This window comes from Sceloporus undulatus, chromosome 2, assembly GCF_019175285.1.
Source record: "Sceloporus undulatus isolate JIND9_A2432 ecotype Alabama chromosome 2, SceUnd_v1.1, whole genome shotgun sequence".
NCBI lineage: Eukaryota > Metazoa > Chordata > Lepidosauria > Squamata > Phrynosomatidae > Sceloporus > Sceloporus undulatus.
Window position 1 is genome coordinate 320,459,888 of NC_056523.1, and position 17,813 is coordinate 320,477,700.

At 42.4% G+C, this 17,813-nt stretch overlaps 1 protein-coding gene across 4 annotated transcripts in view; it reads right to left on the reverse strand.

The window, feature by feature from the left end:
• Positions 1-5,360: 5,360 nt before the first annotated feature.
• Positions 5,361-17,813, reverse strand: part of CTIF (cap binding complex dependent translation initiation factor) — a 212,212-nt gene continuing 199,759 nt past the window's right edge. For all 4 annotated transcript variants that reach the window (XM_042450144.1, XM_042450143.1, XM_042450142.1 and 1 more), the window contains 3 exons: positions 10,971-11,126; positions 8,948-9,001; positions 5,361-7,085 (listed from right to left, as the gene is read on the reverse strand). In XM_042450144.1, the coding sequence (XP_042306078.1) occupies positions 6,870-7,085; positions 8,948-9,001; positions 10,971-11,126 (426 nt within the window). In that variant the 3' untranslated portion in view covers positions 5,361-6,869. The remainder of the gene's footprint in view (positions 7,086-8,947; positions 9,002-10,970; positions 11,127-17,813) is intronic.

Here is a 17,813-nt window from a genome sequence, read left to right on the forward strand (position 1 = left end):
ATAGAGCCTCTGGTCTCCATCTACAGGGAATCCATGAGCGAGTGCATTGTGTCAACGTACTTTGAACTGCTGTCTCCCTTTCCCCATCCAGGTCACTGAACACATAGCCTCTTCCTTCACAGACCCCACACCCACTAGGTTGCTATAAACACACTAGACCCTAATGGAAGAACTCAAAACATTCTGTTGCAAAGAATTAGAAGAACAGATGCCTTTTACAATAGAAGAGGCACACATATTAGAAACTACCAGTTAGTCGGGTCTCAGTTAGCACCCACACCCCAACAAGACAATATAAACAGATGCAAACTTAAAAGTTATCCAGCTGCTTAAACAAATAAAATCCAAGCATTATGAAATTCAACCTTCAAGCATAATGAACTCTACATTGCAATATACAAGCTCTCAAATGGGAAATATGAGTTTGTAGTCACCCCTCTCTTTGGAAGTAATCGGGACTGGACCCAGGATAAAACTTGGGAAAGCTACTGTTTTAAATTACAGTTCCCAGAAGCCCCAAGGACAAACTGGTTGAAAGATTCTGGGTCTTGCAATTAAAAATAAAAAGCATTTTTTTTTTCAAATTCTGTCTGAGTCGTCTTGCTGCAGCATAGCTCACCAAATCAGTTCTTCCTCCTTCCTTCTACAGCCTCTTGATCAATCCATTTCTGAGCATGTTCTATATTTGTACACAGACTTCCTTAAAACTGGGCATCTAAGAACCCACCCAATTTGATTCCTTAATGGTAATGAGGAATCAAGACTTAAGGCAGGAGGCTGAAAAAGTTTTAGAAATGTGTAGCCCTTGACACAGGCATAATCTTCATGTTTGGTGCCCAGCTATGCAGCTTTCCAAAAGCATTTTCAATCAAACTCAACTTCAAATGCATTAAGTGATGCATCCATTGTCCTTCTCTTTAGCTACCATTTCTGCATTAATTCTAGGGCCAAACTAGAGGTTAAATGAAAAACAGGTGCAATGGTTTCTCAGGGGTGGAAAAACAGTCTGGTGGCCACTTTTAATTTATAAAACAACCTCCACACAGCTTGCGTTGAAAGCATTAATCTTCTTTAAAAATTATCAAAAGATGGCAAAAGCTCCTTGGAGATTTTTGAGTAGAAACAGGCGGGCGAATGGTTTAAGCATAGCACATTCTCCCCTGATGTAAGAGACCATTTGGAATACCTTCCTTCTGAGACTGAAAATCCCATTAATCCATAATTTTTAATTGATATTATGATGTGATGAATGAGATTGGCTTGGATATGAATCCGAGTTAATTTAAGGAAGCTTCTCTGAAAGGTGGGGGTCCCTCTTGAATAATCTGGGCTGGGGCACAGAGGTACAGGTGCAGTCAGCAAAAACCTCCACTCAGTTCTGAATTAGGTTCTCTATCTCCTGTTGTACAAGGGCCTTCACCAATTCTCTGGAGTCGCTTCTCATGGGGTGTCAAATGGCAGCAGGATTGGAAAAATTACTTATATCAGTGAAAATCCTCAATTGCAGGTGATAGGAATAGCAAGCAATAGCAAGTACGTTTCTATACTGTTTATCAGTGCACTTAAGCACTTCCTAAGCAGTTTACAAAGTGTAAGCTAATTGTACTCAACAATCTGGGGACTCATTTTAGCGACCTCAGAAGGATGCAAGCCTGAGTTGAGCTTGAGCCCTTTCTCTGGTATCGAACTCGCAAACTTATGGTTTGTGAGTGAGTGGCTGCAGTACAGGCATTTAACCACTGTGCCACCACTGGCATGTGGGTGAGGGGGGCACATCTCAAGTAAGTAAGAACCCACTTGGATGGATCAATCTAGTATTGGGCCACTGCAGCATTCTCTTTCCAACAACTTAAATGAAAATGCTTTGGGGAAACTCATGAAAATGGATACTTTCCTCTGTTAGCTTGTCTATATAGAAGTGGGCAAACTCCTGCCCTCTAGCTTTTTTTGGACTGCAAGTTGCAGCATATGTCACTTTTGACTATGATGGCTAAGGCTGTTGGAAACGACAGCCAACCACATCCAGAAAACTGCACAGCATCAAGCAAGGCAGATACGTCCCTGTTGTTGCAATATAGGTTCTATTTACTTCTCATGGCTAAAAGGGTTGGAGGAATATGTTCTCATTTGGGGTGACCAGTTTCATCCATATCAAACACAAGCTAAATGTTTGTAAAGAAGTATCATCATAACAGCTCAGAAACAAAGCATTACAAGTAGCAATTTTACGTTTAACACATTACATTTTGGGTTAACCCATGTTTACTTGTTTGTAACACTAATGAGATATCTATCGATATTGTGGTGTGTTATGTTTATTTTCTAATTCTCAAATATTAATTTTCAAAGTTCATTTTGGGGGTGGGGATCTTTCATTTTTCCCCCAATAGACTTTCTCTACTGATACATCACCCTGAACTGCAGGACTAATGCTGACACATTTTAAAATGATAGAATAGTGGCCAATGGCTAATGCACCAACCAAAGCCAAAGAGCAGAGGAGAGAGTGGTTTACAATTTTACCAGCATCTAGATTTCCATAGATGAGTGGAATAATCAGGCACCACACTATACAGACATGTCAGTGGTTGAAAGGCATGAAATTAAAGGATGCTACATATAAATTACAGATATGAAAGAGCAGTGGGTGGCACCATCTCTAGATGATCACATACAGTGTCCAACCAAGGTTAGGAGAAACCCCAGCACTGTCATAAGGGTTGCCTTTGCCTCTCCATGTTCCAAGAACATTGCATGTGGTTATGTGAAAACTTAAGCCTTTCAAAAGACAATAACATACCTGTACTGGGTTGTGCTATGGTTGGCCTATTTCTTTTCCTATCTCTCCACCCTTAATATTTCACACAGGTCAAACTGAAAGTACTATGTAGTGGTTCTATACATATCCATCAGAAGCCATTTTGTATAGGCATTTGCTCACTACTCTGTTTTCTATTTACATACAGCTAAGATGAACAATTGTTTTAGGATAGTAATCTTGGAATTTGGGGTATTCTGGAAGTGACTTCAACACATCTTTAGCCATTACTTTTCTGCTGTGCCAGAGACTAGAAGACAAACCAACAGATTTAAATAACAAGAAAAGAGATTCCACTTAGTCATTAGGAAAAACATATTGACTGTAAGAGCTGTTCACGAGGGCCCTGGAGGGTGGTGGACTCTCCTTTTTTGGGGAGATTTTTAAGCAGGGGTAGGATGGCCATCTCTTATGAGTGCGTTAGTTGTACATTCCTGCATGGCAGGGAACTGAGATAAGATGGTTCTTGTGGTGCCTTCCAACTCTATGAATATCTGCAAATATTTAAGAATGTTATCCAGCTGGTGTGATTTGCCTTTATTTAGAAGTAGTAGAAGAGTTTCTTCCATTGTCGAATTCTGAAAAGAGGGCTGAGGTAGGAAATATATGGCCCTTAGGCTGCATACAGTCCTCTGAGGCTGCTTTTGTGGCCCCTGGGCCCCTACTGAATCCCACTGCCAGAAAAAAAATCAATGGAAAAAAGATTGTTGGGAATCTCCAATGCAAAGAAGGCCACCTCCTGCGCCTTCTAAAAGTTTCTAAGAAGTTTTTTTAAACAAACAAACAAAAATGGAAGCTGTCTTGCCATTTCAAATTTCATTCTTTTTTAATTTGGGGAGGCCAGAGCTGACCAATGTATGTTCTTTGGGTAGAAAATCCCTGCTTTTGGGTAATGGGAAGATGCGGAAGCCAATAGTGGCAGAGATCCTGCAGCACATTTGTAACTACAGAAATGTAGCTAAAGATGACCTAAGCAACTGACCTCCCAAACCTAGTTTAAATTTCAAGGAGCTGCTCTGAATGATGGAGCCCTATGGTACTGAAACACCCAGCACTCTAATTGTCCATGTTGTAGAACTCCATCACTTGTCTTAGAGCAACATCCTGGAGTTTAAGGTGGGCTCTAGAGGCATTTGCATTATAAAAAGGGATCTTGCAACTGTGCAAAAGAAGTTATACACTTCTGAGTCCATGAAAGCTCATGTCACTAACTCTTTCTCACAGTTAGTCTCAAAGGTGCTGCAATATCCCTTTTTATATAGCCATGATTAGCAATTATTCCCTTGCATACTGATATCCCAGGCTAACACAGCTATAGGTCTCTGAATTCTACAATCATGACAATAGTGCCACAGTTGTGAATCCACAATTTGATTATGCTTCTGTAATCACAATGCAGGATGCCAGTAAATATACTTCAAGGATCATCAAGGCTGAAATAAGCTCCAGCGCTCCAAGCCCCTACCATAACACCTAACAGTAGGTTTGCAGTAGGCAAGAGGAATATATGGGGTTCATTGCTAGAAGAGGAGGTGTTAGGTAAGACAGCTTAAAAGAGGGACTGGATAAATCCATGGACAGCAATAGCAGCTTCATTTATATACCACTTCATACCACACTAAGCAGCCTCTAAGTGGTTTACAACTGTAAGCTAATTGCTCCCAACAAGCTGGGTATTCATTTTAGGGACCTTGGAAGGATGTAAGGCTGAGTTGACCCTGGGGTCCCTGGCTGGGATTGAATTCACAACCTTGTGGTCTGTAAGGGAGTAGCTGCAGTACTGGCATTTAACCACTACACCACTAGGGGGAAGAGATGCAGGGTATTACCAGTGGCTAAAAATTGGGGTGGACAGCTGTGGCCCTCCAAGTGCTTTTGGACTACCACTCATAATTGCCCCACCACTGACTATGCTGGCTAGAATAACAGGAGCTGCTGTTCAACGTTATCTGGAGGGCTAGTAGTTTCATTTCAGTAATATGGCAAATATGATCTAGATTTTAGTCTAAACTTTTAAAAGGATCTGTGCTGTGTCATCAAGATCAGTAGCAGATATTTTATATGTGCTGTCACTCTCAACAGGGGATGCATAGGGGGCTGCTAACTGCAATTAATAAGAAACTGTCACGTATCTCACAGCTATTTGGATCACCACTGTTGAAAGCCTTGCTTGAAATGCCAGCTACTTATGAATGTCATAAGTACAGTAAGCACCTGTACTGGTTTTAAAAGGAAACCAACAATAGCATGAGAATGCCATAGGAACCTGGTCTTAATACCTCTCACATTTCTTCAACAGTGTAACTGGACTTCTCATCTTAAAACTTCATTTGTATAGAAATGTATGAAGTATCCTTTTAGGTGGCCTATGAGTTTTGCAAACTATAAACTGGCTTCAAAAAGTGGTGGAAAAGACCAATGGCACATTTCATCTTAAAAGTCCAAGCCTCTGTAACACATCAGAAATAATAATAATAATAAGATCATCATCATCATCATCATCATCTTGCTAGTCCGGAGTCTGTTCTTCCAACTTGTTTGCTCTTTCTTTCTTTCTTTCTTTCTTCCACCCCTGTTCAAAACTTTATATTCCACACACATAGTTATCACTTTCTATTTACTGGCATCTAAAGAACAACATCAAGTCTTTACTCCTAATTCCCACACCACACTATTATTTTTCAACTCAGATGTAGTAGGTCCATCCTAATGGTATAACTACAACTATGGGGGTAATTATAAAGCCATTCTTAATCAACAAAAGGATTACCACAAAAGGCAGAGCTGGCACCAAAATCTTCAACAAAATCAGCTGGGGACTGACTGTTCCTGAAAGTAACTGGCACTTCAGTTTCATGTAAGCCACAGTCCTAAACACAAATCAGGCACAACCACCCTTTGTAATCACTATCACACATCAGTGTTGTACATAGGTGACATGTGGACAGTATTCACCTGCATAATGTAGCTAAGATCCTTATATACACAGGTGATTCTTACACATATGCATGATGCTCACATGTGACATGTTGGCTGTATAAACCCAGGCTAACAAAAAACCCAACATCTGGAATTCTCCTTTTAGATGGGAGGAAGCCACTGGTATATTGTGGCTTTAATACTCCCAAAGTGGCATTTGGATTTTGCTTTCCTACTTCAGAATCTTTGCGCAAACACTCTGCAACTTCACATAAACATTATGTTTGCTGTTAAAAACTCCATAGCAATTTATCCATCCATCTGTATACTGTATAAGATATATGTATGTGTGTATGTATACACATACACACACGTATATGAAAAATAATAAATCAGCAAAGGAAAAAACCTAATACCCAGTGCAACTTTTCTATTAAGAAAGGAAGAGAGAAATATATTCCCTGAATGTCTAATCTGGAATGAGGTTTCAGGATAAGAAGCAACAAAGAGGGAGGTCAGCATAGGAGACAAAACATTGAAGAAAAGAGGAGTGGAAGAAAATGGAGGGTAGAGGGGGAGAAGGGGTCTCTTTGCTTGACAAAAGCTGTCAATTACCAGCGGCTGGTGTGGAACGTGTCTGCCTTTGTTCCCCCCCCCCCAAGACATCTGCCGTGCGCTGCCTCCTGCCAGTTGGGCCCAGAGAATGCTGTGAAAGCCATCCGCCCGCCAGGCCCTCCGAGTTGCTATTCAGGTCCACTGTGTTCTTTCTGAATCCAAACAATGACCTGGCGGGATGTGGAGCTGAATGAGCAATGGGTTTAATTTGGGGAAAAAGGGAACCTAAAACAAAACACAGCAGGGAGAGGGGGTGGCGACGGCACTTGAGGACACAGCTGAAAACAAACATGCTTCGCCCCCATGAACATATTCTTAAGCATGCTGGGGTTTGTCTTCTTAGGTATCTGACCACAAAAGGTCTCTCAAACCCTTCTCTGGTCACTATGTAGCTCAGTTCCTTCCCAAATCTTTTCCCCCCTTTTTCTTGCTCTTTGTCTGTCTCTTTCTCTCTCTGTGTTTTTAAAGTGCGTGTCTTCCTCCTGGCTCTCTATCATCCTTTCCTCCCATTTTCCTCTCAGGCTGTCAGTTTCTGGATTGTCTTGTTGTAGTACTGCGTGATGGTGGGCGTCAGGGGGTTCCAACTGTTGGCGTGCAGCTCAATGACCTCGAGGAGAAGGGACCGGGTCAGCATGGACTCCGAGGGGCACAGCATCTTGTCACGCGTGATCGCCAGCAGCTCTGTCATCAGCTCGGGCAGCTGTTCCTCTAGGAGTCGGCCGGTGCTTTGCAGCTGTCAAGGAAGAGGGAGAAGGGTCATAAGTTGGGTGTTTGAGAGTGCCAGTCAAACCTCAACGCTGCTCCTGTCATCTCTCCCTCCTTTCTTCACAACTGGGAAGATATGGTGGGAATGGGGAGAGACAGCTAAGTCTCCGTTTGTTCTAAAATCTACTGAGATGTTTATAAGTTGTTTTACTTACACAATTGGCCCTCCATATCCACAGATTCTTCATCCATGGATTCAAGCATCCATGACTTGAAAATATTTTCAGAAAGTATAAATTCCAAAAAGCAAATCTTGATTTTTGCCATTTTATGTAAGGGATACGATTTAACTATGCCATTATATTTAATAGGCCTTGAATATCCAAGATTTTGGTAACCTTGGAAACAAACCCCAACAGATAACAAGGGCCCTTGTATTTTGACTAATCATTCATATTTCTATACTGCCATTCAAATACACAATCAAGGGCAATTTTGAAGGTAAGACTCTTTCAGGCACATTGGATCTTGAAAAGTCCACCAGTGCTGCTGCAAAGTGCTAAAAGCAATAACACCTGTGGCAGTATGTGTTTTGTGTCCACACAAAGGAGCTATCAGAGGCTGACCTTTCCTTCACCCACCCCTGCCCTACCTGAATGTCTCATTCCCAAAATTTTCTGGGTAAATTTTTAGAAGAACATATAATGTGCCTTATCCGGTAGCTTGCAGAAGCAAATACTGCTTTGTGGAGACATTTTTGGTTGTTGGATTCCTGGAATAATAAATGAATTTAGAGCCAGTGTGGTGCAGTGGTTTGAATGCTGGAGTAGGACTCTGGAGAAATGGGTTTGAATCCCTGTTCGGGCGTGGAAACTCCCTAGGTGAAATTAGGCAAGTCACACTCTCAGTTACATAGGAAGACAAAGGCAACCCCCCCCCCCCTGAACAAATCTTGTTAAGAAAACCCTGTGGTAGGCTTGCCTTAGGATCCTCATAAACTGGAAGCAACGTGAAGGTGTACAGCAACAACTGAGTAATAAACAGAGCTATATCAAATGGTTACTATCAGGTGTTTCAGATTTTAAAAGCCATCTGCTCTATGGGTTGAGAAAAAAAGTATGGCCCTTTGGACCTAACATGTGGCCTCTCACACCACTCTCAAGCTCCTCAGATACATTTTTATTTTTTAAAATTCACACCAATTTTCTAGCAATGCTCTGTCTAAAAGCCAGCCAAATAAATCCCAAATTGACTACAAATGTGGAATTTTACTTTTCCTGTCTCTTCAGAGACCACCTGAACCCCAAAGAGAAACAAACAGTCTGAACATATGCCAAAATGGCAGCCAGAGCTAACATGGCATCAATTCTGTCACATTGAAATGTGATGCTCCCACAGGGAGAACATGGGGTGGGAGAAGAGGAACACTCCCCAACACTAGATTTGTCAGAGTGAAAACTGGAGAGGGCTTCTTTGTGTAGAAGAGGGGATTCCAGAAGGAGATGCTTGTTGCATGACTGCATGATAAGCAGCATCTGCCAAAATGTCCTCTTCTACACAACCATTAAAGATACAGAAGCCATCTCCAGTTTTTGATTTGCCAACCCTAACCTTCACAATTGGCCCCCTACCTAGGTTAGATAGAGGATATGTCATGATATATCATAATCTTTAGCATATTTGCTTATCTGTATTGACTGTTTTGTTTTATTCTGCATTATGTGTGGGTGTGGGTGGATGGGTAATCAATTGTATTTTAATTTTGTATGCTATATTATTGGAATAGTTATATATATATTGCTCTGTAACTGTTTGCAAAGTGCCATGTACATGGATGATTCTATATAAACAAACAACAACAACAAGAATACTGATGATGATGATTCTCACCTCCATGGAACAGCAAAGGACAGCATCTTCCTTTATGTCCTGAGATTGCAACAACTGCAGGAAAAAAACAAAACACCCCACCAACAACACTGTAAGAGAAATTGCTTAGGAAATCATTTCCTACTAGAAACCTTTCTCAGTAGGTAATATGAAGTCTTCCAAATGCTTTGGAGAAGAAAGCCTAGGATCTCCAATCTTTGGCCATGCTGGCTAGGGACTTAGAGAAACTGTAGCCAAAAACATCAGGACAGTACCAGATTGTCTTCATCACATCCACCAGAAAAAAAGCAACAGTACAGGAAATTTCCTTATATTAGAGTATAAAAAGATTAGTGACAGATGTAACAAGGATTTTCATGAAGGCTATGTACAAAGGCGACACAATTCTGTGTATATCCATTAAAGGTATACATACTGCTTCTGCAGCTACTCTGCACATGAAACTGTGGTGGTATCATAGAATCACTTATCAGATACTATGATGTGCTGAAATATATCTTCTCCACTATATTATCAAGGTAGTTACCAGCTGGAAACCTGCTGCAGTCTTGCATGTGCCTAAGTTCTCTTATGGAGGTGGTTGGACATTTTTGTCCAAATTAGAATATCTGCATTTAGTTAACTTTTGCAGGAGAAAATTTGTTCAGACACACACATGCATATTTAGTGTCTTGGTTCAGCTGTGCAGCCCTGCCATTCCACACAAAGGTTGTGCAGCACAATTAATGTGTAACTCCACTATGTAGAGATTTAGACTATATGCAAACCTGATGGAGAATCTCCATCAGTGTCTCCTGGAAAAATATGCCACTGTACATTTCTTTGGTGCCTAAAGAACTGCTAGGGTAGGACTGTGGACAACAGAAGTGAAGTGTAAACCAAAGAGCATTGTTAAAATGTTAACTTCTAATTGGCCTTAGACAAACCAAAAAGCCTGGGCCCAATGACACAATGAGCAAAACATCTGCCTCTCGTGTCTTTTTCCTCACCTTCCTTTGAAATGCCACCAAAAAAACCCCGTCAACAACAACATAAAACAGATTTTAAACCCCCCCCCCCCACAAAATAGTTGTGCAATCATTCCACATGTAGACAACACATTATGCTACTGCTTAATAGCATTTTCTGATTCTGATGGTCCCCTATTTATTCATCTACCCCAGGTTTTTCCAACCTGGTGCTTTCCAGATGTGTTGGACCACAACTCTCAGCAAGGATGGAGTCACTTTCTCCTTTATAGTCTTCTTTCTGTCTCAAGCTTGATGTGTTTGTTGTTGCCCTCTGAAAAATTCTTAACATCTAACTTTGTGCACATCATCTTGATTTGCTAGTTATTAAAACTGCACCACACACACACACACACACACACACACACACTCTATCACCTTTTTTATGAAGTTATGTTGAAGACTTGAGACTTCACTTAAGACTTGACTTGCAAGTATCTTGCAAGGACTTGAGACTTGACTTGAAGCTTGGAGTAAAACACTTGAATGCAATACTGGTGGGATGTGTACTCCTTGGTGGGAACTCCAGCAGGTTGGTGGCCAAGGTAGCCACATGCTTGCCCCCTGCCACCAGCAGGATGCCTATTTGCTGTTGTATGATAATCATTCCAGGACACCCCAGGGAATGGGGAAAAAGTATTTTTGGAGTGAGTTCTAAGAATAACATTAAAAATGAATCATATACAACTGTGGTGCAGCATATAAAGTGCTGATACTGACAAGAAGAGAAACTTAGCGTGCATCCACACTGTAGAAGCAATGCTGTTTGACACCATTTTAACTGCCATGGCTACATTCTACAAAATACTGGAATTTGTAGTTTGGTGAGGTCCCAACACTCTGACAGAGTAGGCTAATGGCTTTGTAAAACTACAAATCCCAGGGTTTCATAAGATGGAACTTAAAGTAGTGTCAAACTGCACTGTTAACAGTGTATATACACCCTTTGATTAATCATTTATGGTGAAAGACATATCCCCTGTTTGTTCTTGACCAGAGAAGGGATGAGTCTTTACCTCCCTGAGGCAGGTATAAATGGGACAGACGAGGACTCGGAAGGGCTCCCCGGTGCTGCTTCTCATGGTGCCGAACACTTCGCAGAGGAAAGTGATGAAGCCCAGCCAGCGCTCCACGTCGCTCTGCTGCAGCTCTTCCCGCATCGTGAAATCTTTCTGCAGAATAAAAATAATAAGAGACAAGCCACAGAAGGCCATCAGGAGAAGGAGAAAAGCACAACTTGCCCGTGACTGGCACAGAAACCTGACAGCAGCTTTCTAGGGAAAGAGCCAAAGACACTAGAACAGGAAGGCAAAATGTATGTTAATACTGAAACAAAAGTGGCACCCAAGTATATAGAGTGAGCCTGTCTCACATTTGGCTTCTGAACTAGTCTACATGTAAGTAAACTGCTGCAGATTTTCATACATCTGCATCAACACTTGTCTTTGCTTTCCTGCACAAATTCTCATCAATTTGCCTCCCCCCTCTACGCAGCCATGCGAAGCAAACAGCCAGCCACATATTTGATAATGTGCATCCTCACGGATGCTCTGGTAAAAACTGCACATACATTTTCAGCTGTGTTTATGGTGTCTTCCCCCCACTGCAAAAAGCCCAAATTCCTCCAAATCACATGGGGCTGGCTGGATCACAGTCTATTAGATTGGAATAGGGAGTGTTTTAATCATGCAGTGAAGCCCTCAGTTTACACAACTAATAAAAGGACTGATCTTCTCTTGTACAGTGGGACTAGGTGGCAGAGCCTTTAAACAGAGTGTGTGATTTCAGACTGTAGGGCAGGGAGTCATATTAGTCCCAACAAGCTGCATCAGTAGAAACTACCTAAGTGTTGATTTACCAGGTGTCCCACTGATTCAGGGAATCCACTGCAGTTGAGACTAAATGAATTCCACATTGGATGCCCTTAAAAAGGCTTTAAAGGCCTACCTCTTCCGGTTAGCATATCCTCCGGACTCTTTATAGAGAATGTTTCCTCTGATAGAAATGGCTAACTATGATCGACAGATTCCATGTATGTGTTTGTTTTATATGCTGCTTTGATTTTTATTGGTATTTAACTGTATAGAGATGTTATGATACGTGTTTTTATGATGAGTGTTTTTTAAAAATTCTGTGAACCGCTTTGATCGTTCCAGAAGAGCGGTATACAAATAAAGTATATTATTATTATTAAACAACTGGATTTAGATCACACAAAGCTGGTTCTCCATCTGCTGCATGAGAACTTCTGCAGCACTGCTTGCTTCTTTTTTTTAAAAAAAGCAACAACAACCCATCACATGTGTGTTTATCAGTTTATACATTTATCTGTTGCCCAATTTTATTTTAATTTTTAACAATGTATTATTATTATTTTTTTAAAAAGCCTCCAGCCTTTCAATTCCTTTCTTGGCTGTAGTCATCCAAGATCTGCAATTGGCAACAACTTTCAAGTTTTCAGTTAGAGAAGGAAGCATCCATCCATCCATCCATCCATCCATTCATTCAAGAAAGCTCTTCCCCTTGAAATGCTAATTGCAGTTTCACAGAGATTTTTCTTGCCATTATGGATTTCCCTTGTGGATGACACCTGGAATTGGCCAAAAATGCTGTGGGTCAGGAACATTATACAGGAACTGGTTTAAATGGAATTGCATTGGTTGCCAATACATTTTTGGTCTGAACCCAAGGTGTTGGTGATGAACTTCAAAGATCTTAAAAAAAAACCCTGGAAACTCAAAATTTGAGGAAGGCACTCTTCTTATGTAGCTCTGCTTGAACATTAAAAGTAAAATCTGCTGGTGTGTATGGTTTCTTTATATCCTACTGTGGAGATTACTGTAATTTATAGCAGGGTTGGGAGGAAAGTGAACAGTTAAAAAACACTCCAAACCCTCTTTTTTGTTTGTTTATCTAAACTTGTTTTTTTTTTTTTTGTTTAAACCAGGTTTTTGCATTAATGTTTTAATGGCAAAAAATGGATTCTGCTTATTATATTAATATTGTGAAATATTATTTTGCATATTGGAAGGTTTGATCAACCATGTTTTAATGCTTTCTAACATTAACGATCAAAAGTTATTAGGCTTTCATGTGATTTACATCTTTAAAAAAATGCACCATAGAGGTCGTTTTGGATTAAAAATGCCACACTTTGCCCAGCCCTGCTTTTACTATTTCCACTGATGGGAGAAATCCCAGGAGTGCAGGAATTATGGGATACTGAGGGCTTGCGCAATCATCAGAAACAATGAGTTCTGAAATTCTAGTCTAATTTTATATTCAAGCGGGGCTGTTGGGTACAAATCTGAGTTCAACTCATTGCATTTTATTTTGGTGGATCCCTTTCCCTTTCCTTACACTGCAGCACCAAAATAAAACACAAAATAATGCATGGAGGGGCACTGCTCAAACATCTGGGAGATATTTCTACAGTGACCTCTCAGTTTGAGGGAGAGACTGTATTTACAGTTACATGTATCACATAATTATTTCCATGGGCTGCACCATAAGGAATGATTCATTCACCACATTGTCGTTGTTGTTCTTGTGTGTCTTCAAGTCATTTCCAACTTATGGTGACCCCAAAGCAATACGATTGTGGGGTTTTCTAGGGCTGAGAGTGATTCACCCAAGGTAGGGTTGCCATAAGTCAGGACCTCCAAACCAGGACAAATGTAGGACAACATTTTCAAATGGAGGACACACGAACAAATTTGATGCTTTTTTAAAAATGTTAATATAAATGCATGTTTCTTAGGTGTGATCAAAATGGAGGAGGACAAGCCTAGACCGAGGACGCAGGCTCCTCTGAGAGGCTTGTGTGCTTGGCCCAGGCCTGTCCTCCGAGGTCACGGAGGACAAGCCTAGACCGAGGACGCAGGCTCCTCAGAGGGGCTTGTGTGCTCAGCCCAAGCCTGTCCTCTGAGGCCACTCTCCTCTTCCTGGACCTCCCCTTTCCTCCAAAGGGCTCTTTGGAGGGAAGGGAGGCAGGAAAGGAGAGGAGAGACCTGGGCACTAGCCCGGTCCTGCTCTTCCGACCTCCCCTTACCTCCAAAGGGCTCTTTTTGGAGCCCTCTGAAGGGAAGGGAAGGGAAGGGAAGGGATCAGGGAAGGCGAGGACTCGGCGGCTGCGGAGGACAGCCCCAGGCCTCTCCTCGGCAGCTTCATTTTCCTCAGGCCAAAGGGAGCCTTCAGAAAACGCAGCTGCCGAGGAGAAGCCTGACCCAAGCAGGGAAGGTAAGTAGGGAACTAGGGAGGGAGGGAGGGAGGGAGGGATGAGGCAAAGCGAGGGACTTTTGTCCCCAATCCGATGTCCCATGCTTCTTCACCGAGTCTCTACTGTACACAGAAAGTGCACTGGGGGGGGGACCTTTGAAAATGGGCACCCTCCTCCTCCTCCTCCTCGCCGCCATGCTCCAAGAAAGGGCACTTTCCCCTCCCCTTGGCTGGCCCAGAGTCTCACTCCTCCTCCTCCTCCTCCTCCTCCAAGGGTCCACCTCCTCCTTGAGGCTGGTTAATGGCACAGTGGGGCTGTAAACAGCTCCGCCCCAGCTGCTCTTCCATTGGCCAGCCAGCCTCAAGGGGACGAGTGTTCCCTTTAGTCGCGATGGCTGCCGGCCGGGGCCCAAACCCGGGATTTTGAGTGAACCGGACTGTGACCGTGCCAGTACCCCCAAAACTGTTACAATCACGGGCGCAGCCGGGTTATGGCATCCCTAACCCAAGGTCACCTAGTGGGTTTTCATGGCTGAGTGGGGAATCAAACCCTGCACTGCAGAAATAATGCACTTTGACACCACTTTAACTACCATGGTGCAATGCTAAGGCATTCTCGAAGTTGTAGTTTTGTGAGCTATTCAGCCTTCTCTGACAGCAAGCTCTGGTCCACAACAAATTACAAATCCCAGGATTCCATAGAATGGAGCTATGGCAGTCAAAATGATGCCAAACTGCATTGATGCTGCAGTGCAGATGCAGCCACAGTTCAACGCTCAAACCACTACACCACACTGTCTCTCATTCACAACATTACTTGACCATTTTAGTTCAAGGGTCTCATACATCTTGCTTTGGGATTCTGGGAGCTGTAGTCCTTAAGTAATTTCCCGAAGAGCTTTTTTCCCCATTTCCCATCTCAGAGATCCTAACCCCCCCTTGAAATCTCAGCTTTTGGGCTAAAATACTTATTGTAGCATTGCCACTTCCTGCAAAGGACCACATCAATAGCCTTGCAAAGCTGCAAAGTGTTTCAAGGTTTCCAAGGCATGATCTGAGCCATTTAGGATAACCACACAGACCGAGGACGGATTATGATTTAGGCAGCAAGCTGAAACAGCTGTGCTAAAGCAAAAGGGGGCAGAGAAGTCAAGAATTCATTTCTACTGATTTAAAAGGATTTTTTTAAAAAAAAAATCCTAATCCATCTTAGGAACTGTTTGTAGAGGGGAAAAAATGCTTAAAGGCAAAAGACTGGAGGGAAAATAATGCAGAAACAAACAAAATCCATCTGTGACGGAGTCACTGAGCAGACCTGGCTTCCTGGCAGCCACAGTTCAGGCAGACTGTGAGGGAGAGGCTGCAGGGGAAGGAGAGGATATACTGTATATACTCATGTTTAAGTATAGACATTTTAGTCAAAAATTGACCCCCCAAAACTGGGTCAACTTATCCATGGGTCAAAAAGGAAACCACTCTCTTTCTCTGAGCAGAGTGGCAAAAAGAGAGAATTTAGTCCATCCCAGGAACACCAAAAAGAAGCACCAACTCTTTCTACTCTGTCCACCATGGCTCCAATTCTGACCTTTTTGAATGCCTGGGTTGGTAAAGCACAAACAGTTATGCCTGCCAGAACTTGGGCATTGTTTTCTTTAGATTCATCCTTTATATCCTTTGTTATATGCCTCTAGGTTTTACTATCAACTTATCCACAAGTCAAATCAAAATTCATAATTTTGGCACCAAAACTTGCCCTCAACTTATATATGAGGTCGACCTGTCATCAAATATATACAGGTAAGAGCAGGAGTGAGGGAAGGAGAAAGGTTCTTCAATGAGAGTTCTTGAGTAAGAGTCAGATACGGAATCTGACTGGGCCTTTAGTTCTTGTTGTTAACTGCCTTTGAGTCAATCTCAACCCATGGCGACCTGGTGGATGAGACATCTCCAAGACTCCCAGTCCTCCACTGCTCTGCTTAGGTCCTACAAATCCATACCTGTGACCTCCTGAATAGAGTCCATCCATCTAGCATGTGGTCTTTCTCTCTTTCTACTTCCCTCCACCTTTCCTAGCATTATTGTTTTTTCCAATGAGTTGTGTCTTCTCATCATTTTTCCAAAGTACTACAGATTTTCTCATCTTGGCTTCCAGGAAGATTTCAGGCTTGATTTGCTCTGGGAAGCATTTGTTTGTATTTTTGGCTGTCCACAGGATCCTCAGCACTCTTCTCCAGCACCACATCTCAAATGAGTTGATTTTCCTCTTATCCTTCACCGTCTAGCTCTCACATCCATACATGGTAATAGGGAAAACAATGGCTTCTGCAATTCTGACTTTTGAGACTGGGCCTTAGAGAGAGTCAGATAGTTATTATTATTATTATTATTATTATTATTATTATTATTAACCTTTATTTATGAAGTGCTGTAAATTTACACAGCGCTGTACATGCAATCTTTTTAGTTAGACGGTTCCCTGCCCTCGGGCTTACAATCTAAAAAGACATGACACAGAAGGAGAAGGGAGTGGTGGAGGGAAAGGTTAAGAGGTCCAGCAGTTCCTCTCTACCTCCAAGGCCTGGACCAAGGCAGATGGAGGGAGGGCTTGGGTTCTTAATGGATGGTTAATCATTTTCCAGGGAAAATACATACTCTCAAGTAGGATAATGCATATACAGTACATAGTAATACAGGAAATGGTTTGATAAACAGGCACCAAAAGAACATCAAATAGTAAGCGACAATTATGCCTGGGAAGGCTTCTCTGAACAGGATGGTTTTCAACTCCGTTTTGAAGCTGGTTAAAGAAGTGATGGCTCTTGCTTGTGGGGGAAGAAGGTTCCAGGAGTGAGGGGCAGCGAGTGAAAAGGGGCGAATCCGGGATGGAGCAGAGGAAATCCTGGGCTGAGACAGCAGACCTTGACTACCAGAACGGAGGGCCCGAGTGGAAAGGTGAGGAGAAAGAAGGTCTGATAAGTAGGGAGGGGCCAGTCCATGGAGGGCTTTATACGTGGACAGCAGGAGCTTATACTGAATGCGGAAAGGGAGGGGGAGCCAGTGAAGGGATGCCAACACAGGAGAGATGTGGTCAGAGCGGTGGGTGGAAGTGATAATGCGTGCAGCTGAATGCTGAACAGAGATTAAAGGACGGAGGTGAGAAAGAGGAAGCCCAGCCAGGAGGATGTTACAGTAATCAAGTCGTGAGATCACTAGGGCATGGACCAGGATCTTGGCAGTAGAGGTGGAGAGATATGGTCGGATTTTGGCAATATTGTACAAAAAGAATCTACAAGCTTTGGCTGTGGTCTGGATCTGAGGGATACACGACAGAGAAGAGTCAAAGATAAAACCAAGACTGCGGGCTTGCTGGACTGGTTGAATAGGAATCTGACATGCCAGTAGGAAAGCTGGAGAGAGAGACAAAAGGTCTCAGTATGGTCAGATAAGGATTCTGACTAGAAGAGGAAGTGTACTTTATTTAGTACAGGGGAAACTGTGATAAGCCTGCAACTATTATATTAATGTAACCACACTAAGTTTGAACTAAACTACCTTTGTGTTCAGAGCAGCCAATATCACACATCCTCAGAATTGCACACCTGGGGCTGCTGTTGCTATCTCACTCTCTTCCTCACTCTCCC